This window comes from Zingiber officinale, chromosome 5B (genome assembly GCF_018446385.1).
Source record: "Zingiber officinale cultivar Zhangliang chromosome 5B, Zo_v1.1, whole genome shotgun sequence".
Lineage (NCBI taxonomy): Eukaryota > Viridiplantae > Streptophyta > Magnoliopsida > Zingiberales > Zingiberaceae > Zingiber > Zingiber officinale.
Window position 1 is genome coordinate 122,820,424 of NC_055995.1, and position 17,732 is coordinate 122,838,155.

Sequence of the window (17,732 nt, forward strand, 5' to 3'; positions counted from 1 at the left end):
TCTACGTCTTCCCTGCTGCACAAGTCCACCAGATTGCAACTTGACGAGTAAATCCAACTCTACACTTTGGCTCGTTCCTCTCTATCGCTTAGTTGTGTTTTTTCCACACTTAGTCCGTCAATGCTCATCCACAGGAGTGCTCCTCTAGTCTCTATAATTAAGCGAAACATGGTTGTTTGTGGCCACGAAGCGCAAGTGTTGCTCAATGCTCACTGCCATGTATCACTTGGGGCTTCTCTTCCCCATCCTTGCTCTATTCTCCACTTCACCTGTTTCAGCAGCTGATTATAACAAGACCTATATATATGCCGACCACTGCGGGGACATCGTCCCAGAATCAGTAGCAACCACCCTCTTCGTCCAGCACAATGATCAGACCTCCTTCGAGGATGGTTATTTCACCGGTGGAGCTGGCCTCTTTCAGTCTTCCAACTCCACCGTGTTCGCCCCGCCCTCCGTCAACGTCCGAACCAAGTCCCTTCACAGGACCAAGAAGGATGGCATCTTCCAAATCCAAGCAACCATGTCCCTCTACGGCGCCTTCCAGAACCGATCGCAGCACTACAGGCGCTTCAATTACCACCCCAAGACAATCGTGGAAGAAGCTACCTTCAGCGACCTCGCCGGCTTCTGGTCCGAATCCACCGGCATGGTCTGCCTGGTTGGTCATGGCGTCTTCCAGAACGCTACTGGCATCTCCCGTGATCTTTTTGCTGTTGTGAGTCTGACATTTCCCAGAGTTTCCAGCTTGTCAACTACCTGGATTATTGGAACGGTAAAGATTTTCGATCATGTTGATGAACATAATAACTTCAGTCCCATCTCCATCTCACTTTTAGCTTATTATGTCCCAAAGACCTATAGTTTCACTAAGATCCCATACGCTAATACTTCATGCTCCGCTGTCAAAATTGATGCCCCAAAGTTAGAAATTTCACCTGACGGAGCGTGTGCCTTCTTGTATAGGGTGTTTAGGATAAACTATACCAGAAGCGTTGATTGCACTCAGGGCAATTGTAGGTCATTAAATCAAACTCTAGGATTCACCCCTCGATTCCTTTCCTTTCATGGGATCACTTGCCGAGAAGATGGGAAAACAAAATTTTATATTAGGTTCTCCAATTCCAGTAGTTATCAATATAATATGCCTATGATACCAGAAAGGTCCTTGGTTGGTGAAGGATTTTGGGATCCTGGGAGGAACCAGTTCTGCCTGTTAGCTTGTCGTGTAAACAAAGACAATTCACTGAAGGATACTCATGTTGGTGACTGCGACATAGGGTTGACACTGTGGTTCCCAGAAGTCATGAAACTGAAAGAAAGAAGCAGCATCGTCGGTCGCGTTTGGAGCATCAAGAACAAGGAAGATGTGAATTACTTTGACATGGCCTCCATCTATAGTTTGAACAATCGCTATAACATGTTCCATGGTCTGCATTACACTTACACCGAAGCTGATTCGGTTCGCGATTCTTGTAGTAATGGGGGGCATGCTTCCACTGAGTTGGGTGATCAAAGATATCCGGATCTAAAATTTTTGGGTGGCGGGAGATTATCCTTAAACATGAAGAATGCTAAAGGAAAAGGACAGTGGGGGGAAGCGAATTTCTTGTCAATAGGAAACGACGTTTACGGATATGATTTTGAAAAGCTGTCAGGTGTCAGAAGCTCAGCTTCTTTGGTGGGATCAACACGAAGCTCGGATGCTGCTAACAGTAGTATGAATGTGGGCTTTGAAATCCATTTATGGAGTCATTTTGATGATGACAACCACTTTGAAATAAATGAGCTTGCAGCAGAGGGTGTATACGACTCTGCAACTGGAAGAATCTGCATGAAAGGATGTCAATACCCGAAGCACACTGACGGAAGCTCACTGGATTATGATTCTATTGACTGCGATATATTGATCCATATCCAGTTTGCTCCAGTTGATGAAAAGGCCGAAGTTCACTTAAATGGGACGATCACTAGCACGAGGAATAACAAGTCAGATCCTTTTTACTTCGAGACTGTAACTATATCCAGTAACCAGATGCAAAGAAGTGGAGCAGTTCGAACCGTTAGGAGAATGAATGTGGAAATCATCATGGTTCTAGTCTCTCTAACATTTTCTTGCATTTGCATTGCCATGCAGATCTTCCATGTCAAGAAGCAACCACGCGTTCTTGCCTCCGTGTCCATCACAATGCTTCTTGCGCTAATCCTCGGCTACACAGTCCCTCTGGTGGTCAATTTTGAAGCCTTGTTCATGAAATCGAGAAGCGGATCTATACTTTTGCGGAGCGGCAGGTGGATCTCTACCTATGAAGTGATTCTGAGGATGCTCTCGATAATAGCTTTGTTCTTGTCCATGCGCTTGCTCCAGTTGGCGTGGTCCGCGAGATCATCAGCAGGAGACAGCAGGGATTTATGGGTCCAAGAGAGGCGTGCGCTCAGATGGTGCTTGCCTCTGTGCGCTGCAGGGGCGCTGCTCACTTGGCTCGTGTCTTCCAATTGGGAAGCTTTGATACCTTACTCTGGCTTTGTGCTCGATGGATTCTTGCTTCCCCAAATCATCTTCAACGTGGCTCAAAGGTCGAAAGGGAGAGTTCTCACACCCAGTTTCTACATCGGGATCGTGGCCGTCCGAGCTTTGCCTCACTTGTATGACATTTATCGAGCTCGAAACTACACTGCTATAGATTCGACTGACATTTATGGAAGTGGAAAATGGGACTTTTACTCCACGGCGTGGGATGTCATCATTCTTTGCGAAGGACTGCTGCTGGCTGCTCTCATATACCTGCAACAACGGTTTGGCAGTGAATGCCTGGTTCCCAAGAGACTGAGAATGTATATCTATCGGTATGAAGAAGTTCCTGGTGTTGATATCTAGAGGTGCGTAGTGAGTTTTTCAAAAACGTCGTGCTTGTAATATTGTAGTTATTTGGTATTACTGAAGTTGTTTACATGGTATTATCATAGTAGAAAGTTCAATAATCATCTGTAATTTGAGTTCAATAAAGGTCCTGTTGCTGTAATCCATTATTAAGATTTTGAATTATATTTTTTATTTCTGCAATTAGTCTAATAATGATGGCAAAAGGTGAATACGTTCGCTCCCAACGCCCCCGTCAACCCGTCCCAGGGCCAACACGTAGGAGGTAAATCACGGGCGGCTACTAGCTTTTGGAATAGTGACTAGCACATAAGGGAGATATTTACCTCGACTTTATCGAAATTCGAACCCCAGACCTTAGCAATTAGTCTAATAATGGACTATTAGGAAGAGGAATATTTTTATGGATATCTCAATAAAAATTTCAGGAATTGTTAGGAACAAACTAATCGAAGCAAACCTTTTTCTACTTTTCATCCTCAAATAACAAGCATCTCCAAGGCCATATATCGCTGCTAATACTTGGGCAGATGACATTCGTGAGGTAGAACTCCATTGAACCTCTTCTCGTCCTTGCAGTAATCATAGATCATGTACTTCTCCCTCACCCAATTCATCCGCCCCTGTTGTTGGTAATCCAAAGTCTCAAGCCCCGGCCTCGTCCACCAATTGGCAGGAGTCGTTTCAGCACATTGGCCTGTGCTTGTTGGTCCATACCATGGACAAGCCCTCAGTCGCAGGTACTCGTAGTAGGCCACGAATGGCGCGCAACTCCAGTCGACCTTCACCAGCCCTCCCCTTGTCGCCCAGTCATCTGCCACCCAGATGCTCGAGTAGGCCCTCATTGCTTGTTGATCAGGAAATGGAATTCCCTGGCTCTCATAGTTTCTGAACACTCTGATAGGAATCCCATCGACAAACCACCTACATGCACGGAAAACAGTACTAACAAGGCCCTTTACAGTAGTTTTGTTCGTTGTAGAGGAAACTTACACAACTTGGCTGGGGTTCCAGTGAATGGTATAGTTATGGAAGTCAGTTGATGGATCAAACCAAGGATAGAACTGTTCTTCCCTATTTCCTACACCTTGCACAAAGATGTTTGTGTGGATTATGTATGGTTGTCCTGTTTCATTCCCGAGGAACTCAAAATCTATCTCATCGTGCTTCTCTCCTGTTGAGGACAGCTGCAATCAAGCATGCAACATAACTTTTTGATCCAATCGCGAAATAATCGTAACTTGAGATCAAGCTTTTTGAATTGAGTTCACTACATAATAGGCTATCACTGTTCCAGCAGAGTTGGCTTTCACCAGTTTAATCTGCACTTCAATGCTTCCGAACAGGTACTGATTTCTTGTCACCATTCCACAACCTGAAACATGTTTATCTAGTAAACCTGAAACTGAGCAATAAAGTTTATGTGAAAATGATTAAACCTGAGACATTGTTGAGCATGAGAGCAAGGCTGTCGCCATTGTTCCAGATTCCTGAGTTCTGAGAACCCCACACGAAATCGACATCTCTGTAGAAATCAGCATCCACCAAGCCACGATCCAGAGCTACAAGAAGAACGAGAACCATTGCGAGAGCAAATAATCTAGCCATCTTTTTGAGTCGCCTCAATTAACCACTACATTTAGAGGAACCTCTACTTTATGTGCTTTGCGTGCCAGGAAGCAAGGAATGCATCAGGAGAACATTAAACAGTAAAATCCAAGCGATCCCAATTGCTACTTTTTTTTTATTTTATTTTTTTTAAGAAAAGAGAGTCCCAACTAACTTAACTGCAACATAGACAAAAGTTGATTCCAAGTCCTATTTCTCCTTCCATTGTTTGTTTCATCAGGGGCCTAAATTGATGCTAAAAAGAAATCTTTTTCCAAAGGCTTGGCATATCGCACAAATTATTTTGTAACTTTATGTGATATTGATGTAAGATATCTCGAGTTTGAAAGAATCTTAATTACAGAAAGTCTATGTTCATTCCCAATATCTTTCTTTGTTAAACATTAGATTTGTCTTTGATCAGTGATTAGACACCACAAATCTGCATCAAATACTACAATTTTTATCAGTTACAAGAAATCCCTCTTCAAGTTTTATGCAGTTGGCACAAACAATGAGAGCTGTTCTACCTCATCTAAGAGAAAAAAGAGTTTTTGATTTGCCTCCCTCTCTATCTGTCTGTTTCGTCCCTAACCTCCTACAAATCTTAATGCCGAGATGTAGGGCTTCTCAAAGCTTTTAAATTCTCAAGCTTCTCTAAGTACGAGAGCTTCTTGTTAGTCACAATATTAGGAGGCTTCTTCATCTTCACATCATTCTTATGGGGAATTTCTTCTGTGCTCATCAGGTTGTTATTTTCCATCTCAGAGTCTGGATTAAAATTCCAACCCATGAAGTCTGATAGAGTCATTGAGTTTGGTGCTTCATTCAACTTCTCCATCTCTTTTTTTGGGTCCAGTCTCTTCACTGGCCCAACCTCTGAGTCAGTCAGTGATCTTCTTCTGGTAGAGTTATTGGGTGGGTCTTGAATTAGAGAGTCAGCATAAAGGACATCATCAATTTGAGACATCACATTGAAGGCCAAGCTTTCTAAGACCCTTGAGTAGCTCTCTAGAATAGACTGTCCCACATCCTGCAGAAATTTCGGTGAATTTTTTTGCTACTTTGGTTATGTTGATTTTTATTATTTTTGGTTAGAAATGTTACATATGGTATGAGTCTGTTACTTACACTGCTGTGTTGGATCTTGCAGGTATCAAGAGATGACTGAGGAACTCCAGAGAATCTCTGCTTGATAAGTTGTAAGATGGTCTCAGCTCTGTCCTCAAACTGCTCCCTCTTCCCCATGCTCACTGCTGAGCCCCAGGATGACTTGCTATCCTTATTGTGCATCTTTCTCATCCAAATGATGACTGATGCCTCAATTTGATTTTTCAGATCGACGATCTTATGTTCTGTCGATAAGTCCACAGATTCAAGGAATTGTTCGGGGTCGAAGACATCATCGGTGATGCTCTTGTAAATTGCATCCCCAAGGATTGCCCTCCCATTCTGTTATGCATTTGGAAACATTCAACTTAGATACCATACAAAAGAAAGAAATGCTAATGTGGTAGTAGGAATACAAAGACAGAACTTTCTCGAAAAATATTTAGGTCCTCTAACCCTCAAAAGTTGTAAGGATTAGAAAATTGGCAGCATTGTACCAATGAGTCTATTCTTTTACATGATACCAGATATTAGCAAATTGGCGTTCTCTATAAGTCATTAATCAGAAGTAGACATGTATTGAGGATTAACATAGTTAATTTATTCTAAATGTTTAATCAAAGTGACCCTGAATGATGTTCAGCACTCGAAGCTGAAAATTTTAGGGACATAAGTGGGCAAAAGTGCTCCGTAAAGATGAAGAAGAGTTTATTGCAAGAAAGAGTAATCATATGAAAAGTGTACTGCATCTGGTAATGAACAAGAAGCCACATATTTTCTGAAACTATAGTGAAATTATTGGGGAATCAATTTCAGTAATTACCTTTGGCAGGGACTCAATGTAGGCCTCAGGGACCTCCATTTCTGTTAGAACTTGAGCATTTATAGCCATAGCTGCCTTTAGAACTTGGTTAACGGATTCTTTCTGATATTGCAGCCATTTCCTTGACACTTCAGAAAGTCCATTTAGGGGCACTTTCACAGCAGGAAGCCACCATTTGCCCTCATTTCTCTCTGTGCTTCCCTTCTCAGACTCATCAGTACCTTTTGAAACATACCAAAACTCCTTCTGATCCTTGAAGTCATCAAGATAGCTCTAGAATTCATATAGGATGAAAACTGTCAATCATTGTAGAAATTTTTTGGTTCAGATTGTTTCTGAAAGCGTGATTGCACAACTTACTAGGAGCATAGCATCAAGCTTTCGCAGTGCAGGGATATTTGCTTGAAGATCTTGTCTCTGCTGAGTTATCATAATCTGCATATAGATTTTTAACATTTTAGAAGAAAAAAAATGTAGAAGAAGAGGAAGAAGAAAGAATACAGCAAGGAGACAATTGTTATACAACCTCCATGTTTGATCCATCTGTTGATCGAGAAGAAACCAATTCTACAATATGATCAGTGACAGATAAAAGCCAGTCAATTTCTTTTGTCCACCTTGCTTTTGTTTCAGCAGGCATGGGTTCGAGACGTCGTTGCTCACTGAACACAGAAGCTGCATCAATCACACAACATGAAGTTAGAGGATTTAGCTTCTGTCAGTTAGGGAAGAAATGACTCTATTGACGTTCAGCATTCAATATACTCAACCAGTTCTGAAATGGTTTTCAATCATCATTTAAGCCTGAAGACTAAACACCACAGCAGATATATAATTAAAAGATGTACTTAAGTTGAAGATTAACAACAAGCTAGTTTGTCTGAAAAGTTATTTCTCAAACACAGGCATATAGTAATCGAGAACCTGAAAGATTACTTTTTTAGGCTTTTATTTTTCTGTTTTTTTAAGTTCAAATAAGGTAGATAGATTGAGGGAGATTGAATATACCAGCAAGATTGGTGATGGCATTGGATAGAGCAAGGGCAGAAGAAACTCCTTTACCCCCACCTGACATGTCTTCCCCCAAAAGCAGCTTCGCAAACTTCTCCTTCATTAAATCCATATCTGCACCACAATGCATCAAATGGGAACCAACACTCGTTAGATTCATAAATCATCCGAAGTGCCTTGCCACAGGAATTGATCATCTAACCTAAACATCTATCTCAATCACACTAGCTTTACGGCATCATATATCATGGAATAACTAGTACATAATTTCTCGGCATTATGTCGATCACCTGAAGGTGGTCCATCTCGGCAGCCGTTTTCCCTGCTCAGACGGGACTTTGGGGTGCCACCAGACGGCCGACCCGTTGGTGAATTAGTCATCACGTCGCCTCGCTCCTGCTTGCGAAGGCTGTGCCCGCGCTTGAGAAACTGAACCATCACCTGCCTCCTTTCTCAGAACTCAGAATTGAGCATGCAGATGAGTTGAAATTTTCTTCCACAGAAAACACGATCGGCAAGAACTGAGCTTATTCTATAAATGGAGGACAGAGCGGTGGATATGAGAAGAACGAAAGGTCGTGAAGAAAGGAGGACGTAGAAAAAGGAGGGCAAACTTCCCGTAAAGGAGAAAGGACCGCGAGGATGTTGGCGGCTAACCGTTATAGTTAGTTTCGTTTGGCTGAGGTTTGTAGGAATGAAGGAGAAGAAGCTTATTTTTGCTTTATTAAGGGATTGACACATGTTGATTGGAGAAGATGCAGAGGGATTGGAGTACGAAAATAGTAAGGAGGAAGAGAAGGTGCTCGGTATTTTTTGTTCTTAATTGGAGGGAAGGAACGAGAGGTGGGGATAGGGAGATTTAGGGGCGTTTGGTTCGGATTTATGAATCTGAATGTATATTAGGGCCCATGTTTTTCTTTGTTATAAATTATTAATATTAATATTTTGATTTTAATTTAATTTATTTTAATCATGTAATAAAATAAAAATAATTTTAATTAGTCTACTATATCTGGAATGACCGAACTTCACGAAAAAATTTCTATAGATATGTCGTAATTAAAATTTAAATTATAAATACTTAAATAACAAGTTAAGATATTATCGTGACACCATGACCCGACAATAACATCATTCATTCCATGATTATTTCATATGCCCAAATTCTCTCTCTTCTACGTGGGAAATTATTAAGGCCATTCTCGTCACGGCCGCTAATTGGGCGGTTCCACATTAAGACAATTCTCATAGTGGGGCTGCACATGAGAGAGCTGACCGTTAGGTTATCACGAGTATTTACTAATTTATCATTGATGATACATTTATGTGAAATCAGATCGATGTTAAGAAAATAATTACTCAATCAACGAGTATTAGACTGATATAAGTGTTTTCTAGGTAGAAAATTTATATGAGACTAATTAATGACGTCAGAATTATTGAGAAGCTAAAAAAATTTTAAAAAATTAATTATTCATATATTTAACATGAATCAAAAGTTGATAGATCCGGTTCTATAAAAATTTTCTATCATAAATCATGAAATATTTGTAGTATGCGACACATTAGTTCAATCATCCGTTAACGAAAATTTATTTATTAATTTATTGAAATTGAAACACAATTCTTATATATTTAAAAAATTAAGAAAACGTCCTAACATTGTACTATTCTCTGTGATGCAGCGATAGGAAGGAGCCTACCTAACACGAGTTAATTATCACGGTATAGGTCAAAGTCAAGGCGATCAACGCCAGGGCTTAAGCAAGGCTCGGTCGCACCCGAGCAGGACGCGGTTCATCGGCCGATCAGAGGGGATCATTGTCCGGTCGACCATCTGAGTAAACCAGTGTGGTCATCCCGATCGATAGGAGAGCAAGCTGAGCAGCCCAAGAGCCCAAGCCGAGCGGACCACCCGTTCGACTCAAGGTATGGTGTTGGCCTTGTACATATAATGAATCAATAAAATAATAAATAAAAGAGGAAAAGACAGATAATTAATAAGGGAAAGAGAAAATAAAAGAGAACACTCCATCTATCATTAAATAAGAATAAGCCAAGACAAAGATGTCTTCTGTCGATAATTAATATCATTAAACAGGGAAAGAGGGAGAGTCACTAAGAAAAGTATAAAAGAGTATGCTAGGTATGAAGAAAGGCAAAATGAATCTCTGTCCCTAGTACTTTCACTCTCTCTTCTTCTTCTATTTCTGACTTGAGCGTCGGAGGGCCAAAGTCAGGGACCCCTTCCCTGGTTTGGTTTTGTTTTGTAGAGAGGAGCGAGATCTTCATCCAGTCAACGGAACTGCCACATCCCCGGGTTTCCAGCTTCACGCCTTTGGATAGGATCATTTTGGCGTCGTCTGTGGCAGGGCTCCTCTTGATCGAGGCCCCTTGGATGGTTGATGGCTGCTCAGCTGCCGCCATTCAGATATTCCCGCAGGCTCGGTATGCGTCTCCTTCTTTCTTGCCGCCTGGGCTTCTTCCACATTGATGTATTCATTGGTCATTTTTTTGTAGGTGGCTAAAGTACTTCGGCAGTCTCCAGATGAGTGAACGGAAGAATTCCCCTTCGGTGAGCTCTTGGGTGAAGGCGTTTACCAACATGTCCAAGGAGACCGCTAGGATGTCCATCGTCGTCTGATTGAAGCGCTGGATATAGGCCCTTAATGACTCTCGAGGCCCCTTCTTCAATGAGAATAGATTCACACTCGTCTTCTGGTGGCGGCGACTACTAGCGAAGTGATGTAAGAAGGCCGCTCGGAAATCCTTGAAGTTATGGATCAAGTTGCTCGGCAACCGCTTGAACCAACGTTGCGCTGATCCAGATAACGTGGTGAGGAAGACTCGACATTTCACCCCATTCGTATACTGGTGAAGTGTGGTTGCATTATCAAACACCCGAGACTCTTTATTTTTGATCTCCAATTCCTCAATGGTCCAGAGCTTCCTGGTGTTGGCCAAATCGAGCTTGGACTCGAAGGAGCTAAGCTGTTTATTAAGCTGGGCCAATTGTGCAGCCTGTTCGGCGCTTTTTCTCTTCTCCGCCTCCAGCTGTTCGAAGCTCTTATTCAGATCAGCTCGTAAGTGGGCCATCTTAGTGTTCATCTGCTCCAGTTGTGCTTGAGAAGCAAATGATTTGGTCGCTCGGAGCACGGAGCTATTGGACTTCATGCTCCAGGTAAGCAAGCCTATGGCACATGGCCAGGCTTTCCACCAAATACTATAAAAAATGTTAAGCATTATACAAACCGACCGGACGAGAGAAAGGGAAAAGATATACATACCTCAGTAGACATCTGAGTGTGGCTATTAGCTAGTTCCCCCGGAGCTACAATCACCGCACAAGCTCGGGCATCAACCCATACCTGTGCGAGTGGCCCTTGTATTCTTATTTGATGCTTAGGGATGAGGGACGCTGGGTCATCCAAATGGCGGTACTCGTCGGTCGGCAAATGGATGATTGTCGTTATTGATCTCTGATCGCTCGGGTCAGAAGGTGCAGAAGTTGCTCGGTCGTCAGGCTATGAAGAGACTGGTCGGATGCGAGACACCTGTGCCGCCGGCAGAGGAGGGGGCATGAAGGCGGTTTGCGACGCGCAAATCGTCCCTTGAGGCAACCCGGACAATAAAAGTGTCCGGTCGGAGGACAGGTACGTAGGGAGTTCCCCAAGGCCCTGCTAAAGAGGTGGAAGAGAAGTATCACCCCGCTCGGATGGGGGTCTAGAGTTGACCGTGGTAGGAGTTCATAGGGCTAAAGTGGCAGTTTGGGAGGAGCTTTAAGCTCGGCGCCTCTTGCGGTGTTGCAGGGGAACGTCGGGAGTTGCCGACTCTAAAGTGACAGCAGTCGGGACCATGGTGTTGGTGCAACCTTAGGTCAAGGTTGACCTGGTTGACTCGACTCGAGTTGACCTGACTCGAGGTATATTTTGATATTTGACAATAACAGAGAAGTTGTATTTTGATGTTTGACAAGAATAGGAACTTGGGAGTGTGGGTGCAACCTTTGGTCAAGGTTGACCTGGTTGACCCGACTTGAGTTGACCTGATTCGGGAAAAGTCCAAGTATGGAGACTTGGCACGGGAAAAGTCCAAGTATGGAGACTTGGCACGAAAAAGTCCAAGTATGGAGACTTGGCACGGAAAAGTCCAAGCAGGGAGCTTGGCACGGGAAAAGACCAAGCAGGGAGCTTGGCACGGGGAAAAGTCCAAGTATGGAAGCTTGACATGGGAAGTAGAGAGGGCTCGGTAGCTCGTTCTTTGAACTGGATGGAGTTGGAGAGGGCTCGGTAGCTCGTTCTCCGGACTAGGTCAGAGAGGGCTCGGGAGCTTGTTCTCTGGACCGGACAAAGTCGGAGAGAGCTCGGTAGCTCGTTCTCCGGACTAGGTCAGAGAGGGCTCGGGAGCTCGTTATCTGGACCGGACGTGGAAGTCGGAGAGGGCTCGGTAGCTCGTTCTCCGGACTAGGTCAGAGAGGGTTCGGGAGCTCGTTCTCTGGACCGGACGAAGTCGGAGAGGGCTCGGTAGCTCGTTCTTCGGACTACGTCAGAGAGGGCTCGGGAGCTCGTTCTCTGGACCGGACGTGGAAGTCGGAGAGGGCTCGGTAGCTCGTTCTCCGGACTAGGTCAGAGAGGGCTCGGGAGCTCGTTCTCTGGACCGGACGTGGAAGTCGGAGAAGGCTCGGTAGCTCGTTCTCCGGACTAGGTCAGAGAGGGCTCGGGAGCTCGTTCTCTAGACCGGATGAAGTCGGAGAGGGCTCGGTAGCTCGTTCTCCGGACTAAGTCAGAGAGGGCTTGGTAGCTCGTTCTCTAGACCGGGAAGACTTTAGGGTTTAGGGCTGGGAAGCTCTAAGGCATTGGATCGGTCTGGTGACCGATCCAGTGATACTCTGATTGTCTGGATCGGTCTGGTGACCGATCAGTAACCAAACAGAATGTTTCTGTGGGTTAACTGATCGGTCTGTAGACCGATCAGGAAGCGATGGACTTCAGAGAGCGATAGGAGGGGATCGGTCTGTTGACCGATCCACCTATAGTCTGATCGGTCCACAGACCGATCAGACTTCGAAGCCAACTCTCTGTGAGAGTTGGTTGATCGGTCTGGGGACCGATCAGCCTAGGGCCTGATCGGTCCAGGCCTAGCCATTGCGACACAACGGCTAGATTTCTGTGTTGCTCTTTGTCTTCTTCACAGGTGCAGCAGGTGCAGGATATATATCGAGGTCGAGGGCCTCTACAGTAACTCTTCTTCTTGTTCCTCACTCTTGCGATCTGAGCTTTGCCGAGCTCTGTGTTTCTGAAGCTTCGTGTGAGCTTCCCTCGGCTGGTTTGCTGATCAGTTTCTGCTGGCATCGTGAAGTTGTTGCTTCATCGAACTCCAGTCGACAAGAAGGCAAGCAAAGTGTTGTTACATTCATATTCTTCTTGTTTTCTTGCTCTATCTTGTACTCCTTTATTGCTGTTGCAAAAGAGTTTGTGGCGAGGTTTCTCCACCCAGAAGGAGTTGTTGTTAGCCGGTTTCCCGGGGTCTCATCCACCGACGGATTGATAGGTTTCGTCCACCTTACGGACACGCCGAGGAGTAGGAGTATCATCTCCGAACCTCGTTACATCATCGTGTTTGAGGTTTGATCTTCTCCACTTTCGTTTCTACATTGTATTTCCGCTGTGCTAACCTAAATTGTAGGAAGAAACGATAATTTGAGGTCGGCTATTCACACCCCCCTCTCTAGCCGCTATCCGAAGGTCCTAACACATGGATGGTCGTTCAAGCAGAAGGTCCGTTGTGGCAGCCGCTGCATTGCTCGCGGCTGTCCAACTTCCTCCAGCGCCGCTCCCTAGCACTAGAGTTCCCTCCTCCTCGCCGAGTGGATCCTCGTGGGAACTGACCGGCTGGAGACCGTGGCTCTCCAGCTCGGCCACGACCACGACGTTGATGTTTGTGTCCACAAGCTTACACTTGTCGGCCAGATGCGCTCACAACATGATTCGAGCTACACAAAAGGAAGAAAAATCAGTTAGATTCAAAGGTTGGAGAAAAGAAAGAGCATACCTAGGCTAGACAGAAACCTTGTGCGGATCGGGCTCAGGCCGAACACGTAGAGGACACCCTCCAGCAGCAACTTGTATATATGGTATTTCTGACCGGCCAAGCTAGAAGCTGAAGGTAGTCTGAACGACTCTTGTATTTCTTGAGCTCAAGAGGGTTCGACACTTCTAGTTGCCACCTGGTCAGAGAATCCGGTCGCTCGGGAAAGCGAACAAAGAAGTAGTAGTCCTTCCAATGCTTGTTGGAGGACAACATCTTATCAAAAAAATCTAGGTCCACTCGGGCTTCGAAGAGAAAAGTCCTCGGCTCAGACAATTTAGGATAATAGAAATAGTGGAAGAGATAAGGAGTAAGAGGAATGTCATGCAGGTGGAACAGAACGACAACCTCATACAGTAACCAAAAGGAGTTCGACACTAGTTGATGGAGAGAAATACGAAAATATTTATAAACGACAGAAAAGAAAGGGTGTATCGGGAATCATAGACCGATGGTAAATTGGTCCCTAAAGAAGCATACAAAATCCGGAGGCGGCTCGTTCGGACGATCAAAGGCCGAAGGAACACCGATTTGATAATCGGAAGGAATTTCAAAGGTAGCTCTCAAACTCTCAGCATCACCTCTGTCAAACTTGGACTCGATGGACGTGTACCAGAGCCCAAGGACAGAGACAGGAAGTTGAGAGGAGCTTGCCATCGGAAATAAGCGTCGACAAGAAACAACGAAGTTGTTCGATTGAAAGAAAGGGCGCTAATAACAACGAATAGATCCGATTGAACGGTACAAAAAGCTTACTAGAGAGATCGCTACGATCGCTGGAAAGGAAGAAGAATGTAGTGTCGTTGGAAAGCTTGAAGATGAGGACGTAGAGTGAGGAAGACGACAACACATGCGAGGTTTATAAACCTCGCAGCCGATTGACCTCAGCCATTCGATCTAAAGCTATGGAAACCTAGAAGCAGATCCCATCGTTGATTTTGAAAAAGCGCACGCCTCGTTGCAAGAGAACATCCGCCTATCATATCGAGCGTGCGGCGGCAGTGAGGGACACATGTCCTTTGGTCACCGGATAGCATTTTAATGAGCTTAATTAAAAAGGTATGACCGCGTGCTCAACCATAGCTATTAGGGATTTACACGGTCTTTAAGAAATCTGGATGACGTTAGCCAAGACTGAGCTCGCACGAGGACGCATAAGGAAAAGGAAAACATGTGTCAAATGTTGTTGCTCATTGTCCCGATCGACGCAAAAGAACGGGTCACAAGGCTGAACCCGGCAATGGCAAATGAAGTTGAGCGGCGCTGGCTTGTGGGCTGATCGAGTGTTTACAGACCGAGCACAGCCCGATCGGGCCTTAGAGTCGTCGAAGACATATATTGTCAAGTCAGTAGGACTTGCATCCTCCTTCGACTAGATTTGAAGGGGAGACTTATGATGCGGTGATAGGGAGGAGCCTACCTAGCACGAGTCAATTACCACGATATAGGTCAAAGTTAAGGCGGTTAACACCAGGGCTTAAGCAAGGCTCGGCCGCACCCGAGCGAGAAGCGGTTCATCGACCAATTGGAGGGATCATTGTGCGATCGACCATCTGATTAAACCAGTGTGGTCAACCCGGTCGACAGGAGAGCAAGCTGAGTGGGTCAGGAGCCCGAGCCAACCACCCGTCCAGCTCGAGGTATGACGTTAGCATTGCACACATAATGAACCGATAAAATAATAAATAAAAGAGTAAAATGTTGGTTAATCCTAGGAAAACGTACCGGTTCCACTGTATAAATTTTTTTTGTACAAGTGTCGAATCTTTCCATAAATAACCTATTGTGTTCTTTAGAAGTTAAATTAGGAATTGCAGACGGAACTTAACATCATTGATTCCAAATTATATTATCTGTTCTTAGTGGTTTAGATTTGAATCGCAAGCGGAACTTAACACTATTGATTCAGATCTATCTAAGTTATTAATTCCATAAATATTAATTTCCAAAATTGGCTTCCAGGACTGCATGGCGAGACACATGACCTTCTTGGATATGGGAGCAACCACCATCGCCTAGGCAAAGCCTTTTAAGGAAAGCTAATATTTATTTCCTTAAATAACTCTAGGTTAACCAAAAAGAACAATCGAATCACAAATTCGAAAAAGAAGAAAACACAAAATCGAAAAATAAATTCGATAAACTAGATCTAATTGCCTCTTGTATTTAGAATTCTTACAAAGAAAATAACTAGTATGATGCGGAAGAAATTACTAGTTATACCTTCTCTTTGTAAGCTAATGACCTCGAGATCTTCTGCCGTATTCCTCGCCTCGTCTTGGACGTCGTGTGGGCGACGATCTTCCAAGATGAACACCACCCAAAAGAGTCCTTCCTCTTCCTCTAAGATTCGGCCACCACCACCACCAAGGAGAAAGAGAGCAAAGGGAAAGGAAGAAGGGAGAGGGCCGGCCACCAAAAGACCTCCAAGCAATAGAATAAGAGTTGTGTCTCATGAAGCCCCCTCACTCCTTCTTTTATATTACTTGCCCAAGGCAAATAAGGAAAAACTTTTTACAAAAAATAAAATCATCCAAGAGTTTTTTTTTCCCTTTTTATTTTTCCTTTTCTTTCCTCTTGATTGAATCAATCACCAAATTTAATTTTGTGATGATTTTAAATAATTTAATATGGCCGGCCACTTGCTTGGGCACCAAGCAAGGTGGCCGACCACCTCATCAAGGGGAAAAAGGAATTTTATTTTTATAAAATTTTACAAGAAAAACTCTTATAAAATTTTACAAGCTCTCTTTCCTAAAGTATGAGTTAAAAAAGGAAAGTTTCTAAAAATTAAAATCATGTTTTAAAATTTAAAAAAAAAAACTCTCTTATAAAATTTTCTTTTTTAACATGATGATAGAAAATTTTAATTTTAAAACTTATCTCCCTTTTTTTTTAAACCATGAGAATGGTTAAAAAAGGAAAATTTTAAAACTTTTAAAACTCTCTATTAAAACATGTTGCCAAATTCAAATAAGGAAAGTTTTTAAAATTAAAATCTCTCTTTTAAAACTTATAGTTTTCTACAAAGAGAAGATTTTAAAAATTCAAAAACAACCCTCCTTGTTTGAATATTGTGGCCGACCCCTTCATGCTTGGTCACCAAGCAAAGGGCCGACCCCTATAGGAGAGGATGTGGCCGACCCTTGCTTAGTCACCAAGCATTGGACCGGCCCACTTCTTGGACACCAAGAAGAGCCTTACATTTGGATGGACTTGAGGCTATAATAAGGCTACGACAGGGACCTAGAGGAGAAATTGGTTTTGACCTTCCGATGAGCTTGAGTATCCCGTGTTCGCCCCGAACACATAGCTCAAGTTCATCGATAATAACTCATTCCACTAGAGAGTTATTACCGTACTACCGCACCAATCCCAAATTACATTATGGACTCCTTCTTATTATGAGTGTGTTAGTCTCCCTGTGTTTAAGATTACGAATGTCCACTAATTAAGTAAGTTACTGATAACTCACTTAATTAATATCTAGCTCCAAGAGTAGTACCACTCAACTTTATTATCATGTCGGACTAGGTCCACCTGCAGAGTTTAACATGACAATCCTTATGAGCTCCTCTTGGGGACATTCTCAACCTAGATAACTAGGACACAGATTCCTTCTATAATCAACAACACACACTATAAGTAATATCATTTCCCAACCTATCGGACATATTGATTTATCGAGCTAAACCTCACCCTTTAATAAGTCAAAGAAATAAATATTAAATATATGTGCTTGTTATTATATTAGGATTAAGAGCACACACTTCCATAATAACTAAGGTCTAGTTCTTTTACTAAGTCAGTACAAAAAAAACTTACCTAAATGATCCTACTCAATACACTTAAAGTGTATCAATGTAATTTATTAGTCAAGATAAACTAATACTTAATTACACTACGACTATTCTGATGGTTTGTTCCTTTCCATCTTAGTCGCGAGCAACTGTTTATAATTTATAGAGAACTGACAACATGATCTTCTGAGTGTGACACCACACTCCATGTTGTCTACTATATAAATTAATTGAACAATTACATTTAATAAATAAATACAGATATTGACCAATGTGATTCTTTTTACAAAAGTTAGACTTTTAGTATACACTCTAACAGAAAAGACAGATAATTAATAAGGTAAAGAGAAAACGAAAGAGAATACCTCATTTATCATTAAATAAGAAGAAGTCAAGACAAAGACACCTTCTG

General features: G+C 43.1%; 3 protein-coding genes across 3 annotated transcripts; 1 reads left to right on the forward strand and 2 right to left on the reverse strand.

Moving 5' to 3' along the window:
- The first annotated feature begins 217 nt into the window (after positions 1 to 217).
- LOC121987003 lies at positions 218 to 2,878 on the forward strand. Its single transcript, XM_042540922.1, has one exon. The coding sequence runs from the start codon at positions 218 to 220 to the stop codon at positions 2,876 to 2,878; it is 2,661 nt and encodes an 886-aa protein (XP_042396856.1).
- Positions 2,879 to 3,296: 418 nt separating this feature from the next.
- On the reverse strand, positions 3,297 to 4,547 carry LOC121985747 (probable xyloglucan endotransglucosylase/hydrolase protein 26). Its single transcript, XM_042539366.1, has 4 exons — positions 4,321 to 4,547; positions 4,156 to 4,256; positions 3,875 to 4,068; positions 3,297 to 3,805 (listed from the first exon to the last, which is right to left on the reverse strand). Exons 1-4 carry the CDS (start codon positions 4,487 to 4,489, stop codon positions 3,397 to 3,399), a joined length of 873 nt encoding a protein of 290 aa, XP_042395300.1. The 5' UTR covers positions 4,490 to 4,547; the 3' UTR covers positions 3,297 to 3,396.
- Positions 4,548 to 4,864: 317 nt separating this feature from the next.
- LOC121985746 (rho guanine nucleotide exchange factor 8-like) lies at positions 4,865 to 8,284 on the reverse strand. The gene is made up of 7 exons (XM_042539365.1): positions 7,724 to 8,284; positions 7,431 to 7,547; positions 6,949 to 7,097; positions 6,783 to 6,857; positions 6,423 to 6,695; positions 5,621 to 5,941; positions 4,865 to 5,522 (listed from the first exon to the last, which is right to left on the reverse strand). The coding sequence occupies exons 1-7, from the start codon at positions 7,869 to 7,871 to the stop codon at positions 5,097 to 5,099; spliced, it is 1,509 nt and encodes a 502-aa protein (XP_042395299.1). The 5' UTR covers positions 7,872 to 8,284; the 3' UTR covers positions 4,865 to 5,096.
- Between the last annotated feature and the right edge of the window lie 9,448 nt (positions 8,285 to 17,732).

Excerpts from the sequence above, each read along its gene's own strand:
- LOC121987003 (XM_042540922.1), top strand. The coding sequence starts at position 218 with ATGTATCACTTGGGGCTTCTCTTCCCCATCCTTGCTCTATTCTCCACT.
- LOC121985747 (XM_042539366.1), bottom strand. The coding sequence starts at position 4,489 with ATGGCTAGATTATTTGCTCTCGCAATGGTTCTCGTTCTTCTTGTAGCT. Across the intron at positions 4,069-4,155 it reads GAACAGTGATAGCCTATTAT|CTGTCCTCAACAGGAGAGAA; the intron begins GTAGTGAACTCA and ends GCTTGATTGCAG. Across the intron at positions 3,806-3,874 it reads TGGAACCCCAGCCAAGTTGT|GTGGTTTGTCGATGGGATTC; the intron begins GTAAGTTTCCTC and ends CCGTGCATGTAG.
- LOC121985746 (XM_042539365.1), bottom strand. The coding sequence starts at position 7,871 with ATGGTTCAGTTTCTCAAGCGCGGGCACAGCCTTCGCAAGCAGGAGCGA. Across the intron at positions 7,548-7,723 it reads CCGAGATGGACCACCTTCAG|ATATGGATTTAATGAAGGAG; the intron begins GTGATCGACATA and ends ATTGTGGTGCAG. Across the intron at positions 7,098-7,430 it reads TGCCATCACCAATCTTGCTG|CTTCTGTGTTCAGTGAGCAA; the intron begins GTATATTCAATC and ends TGATTGATGCAG.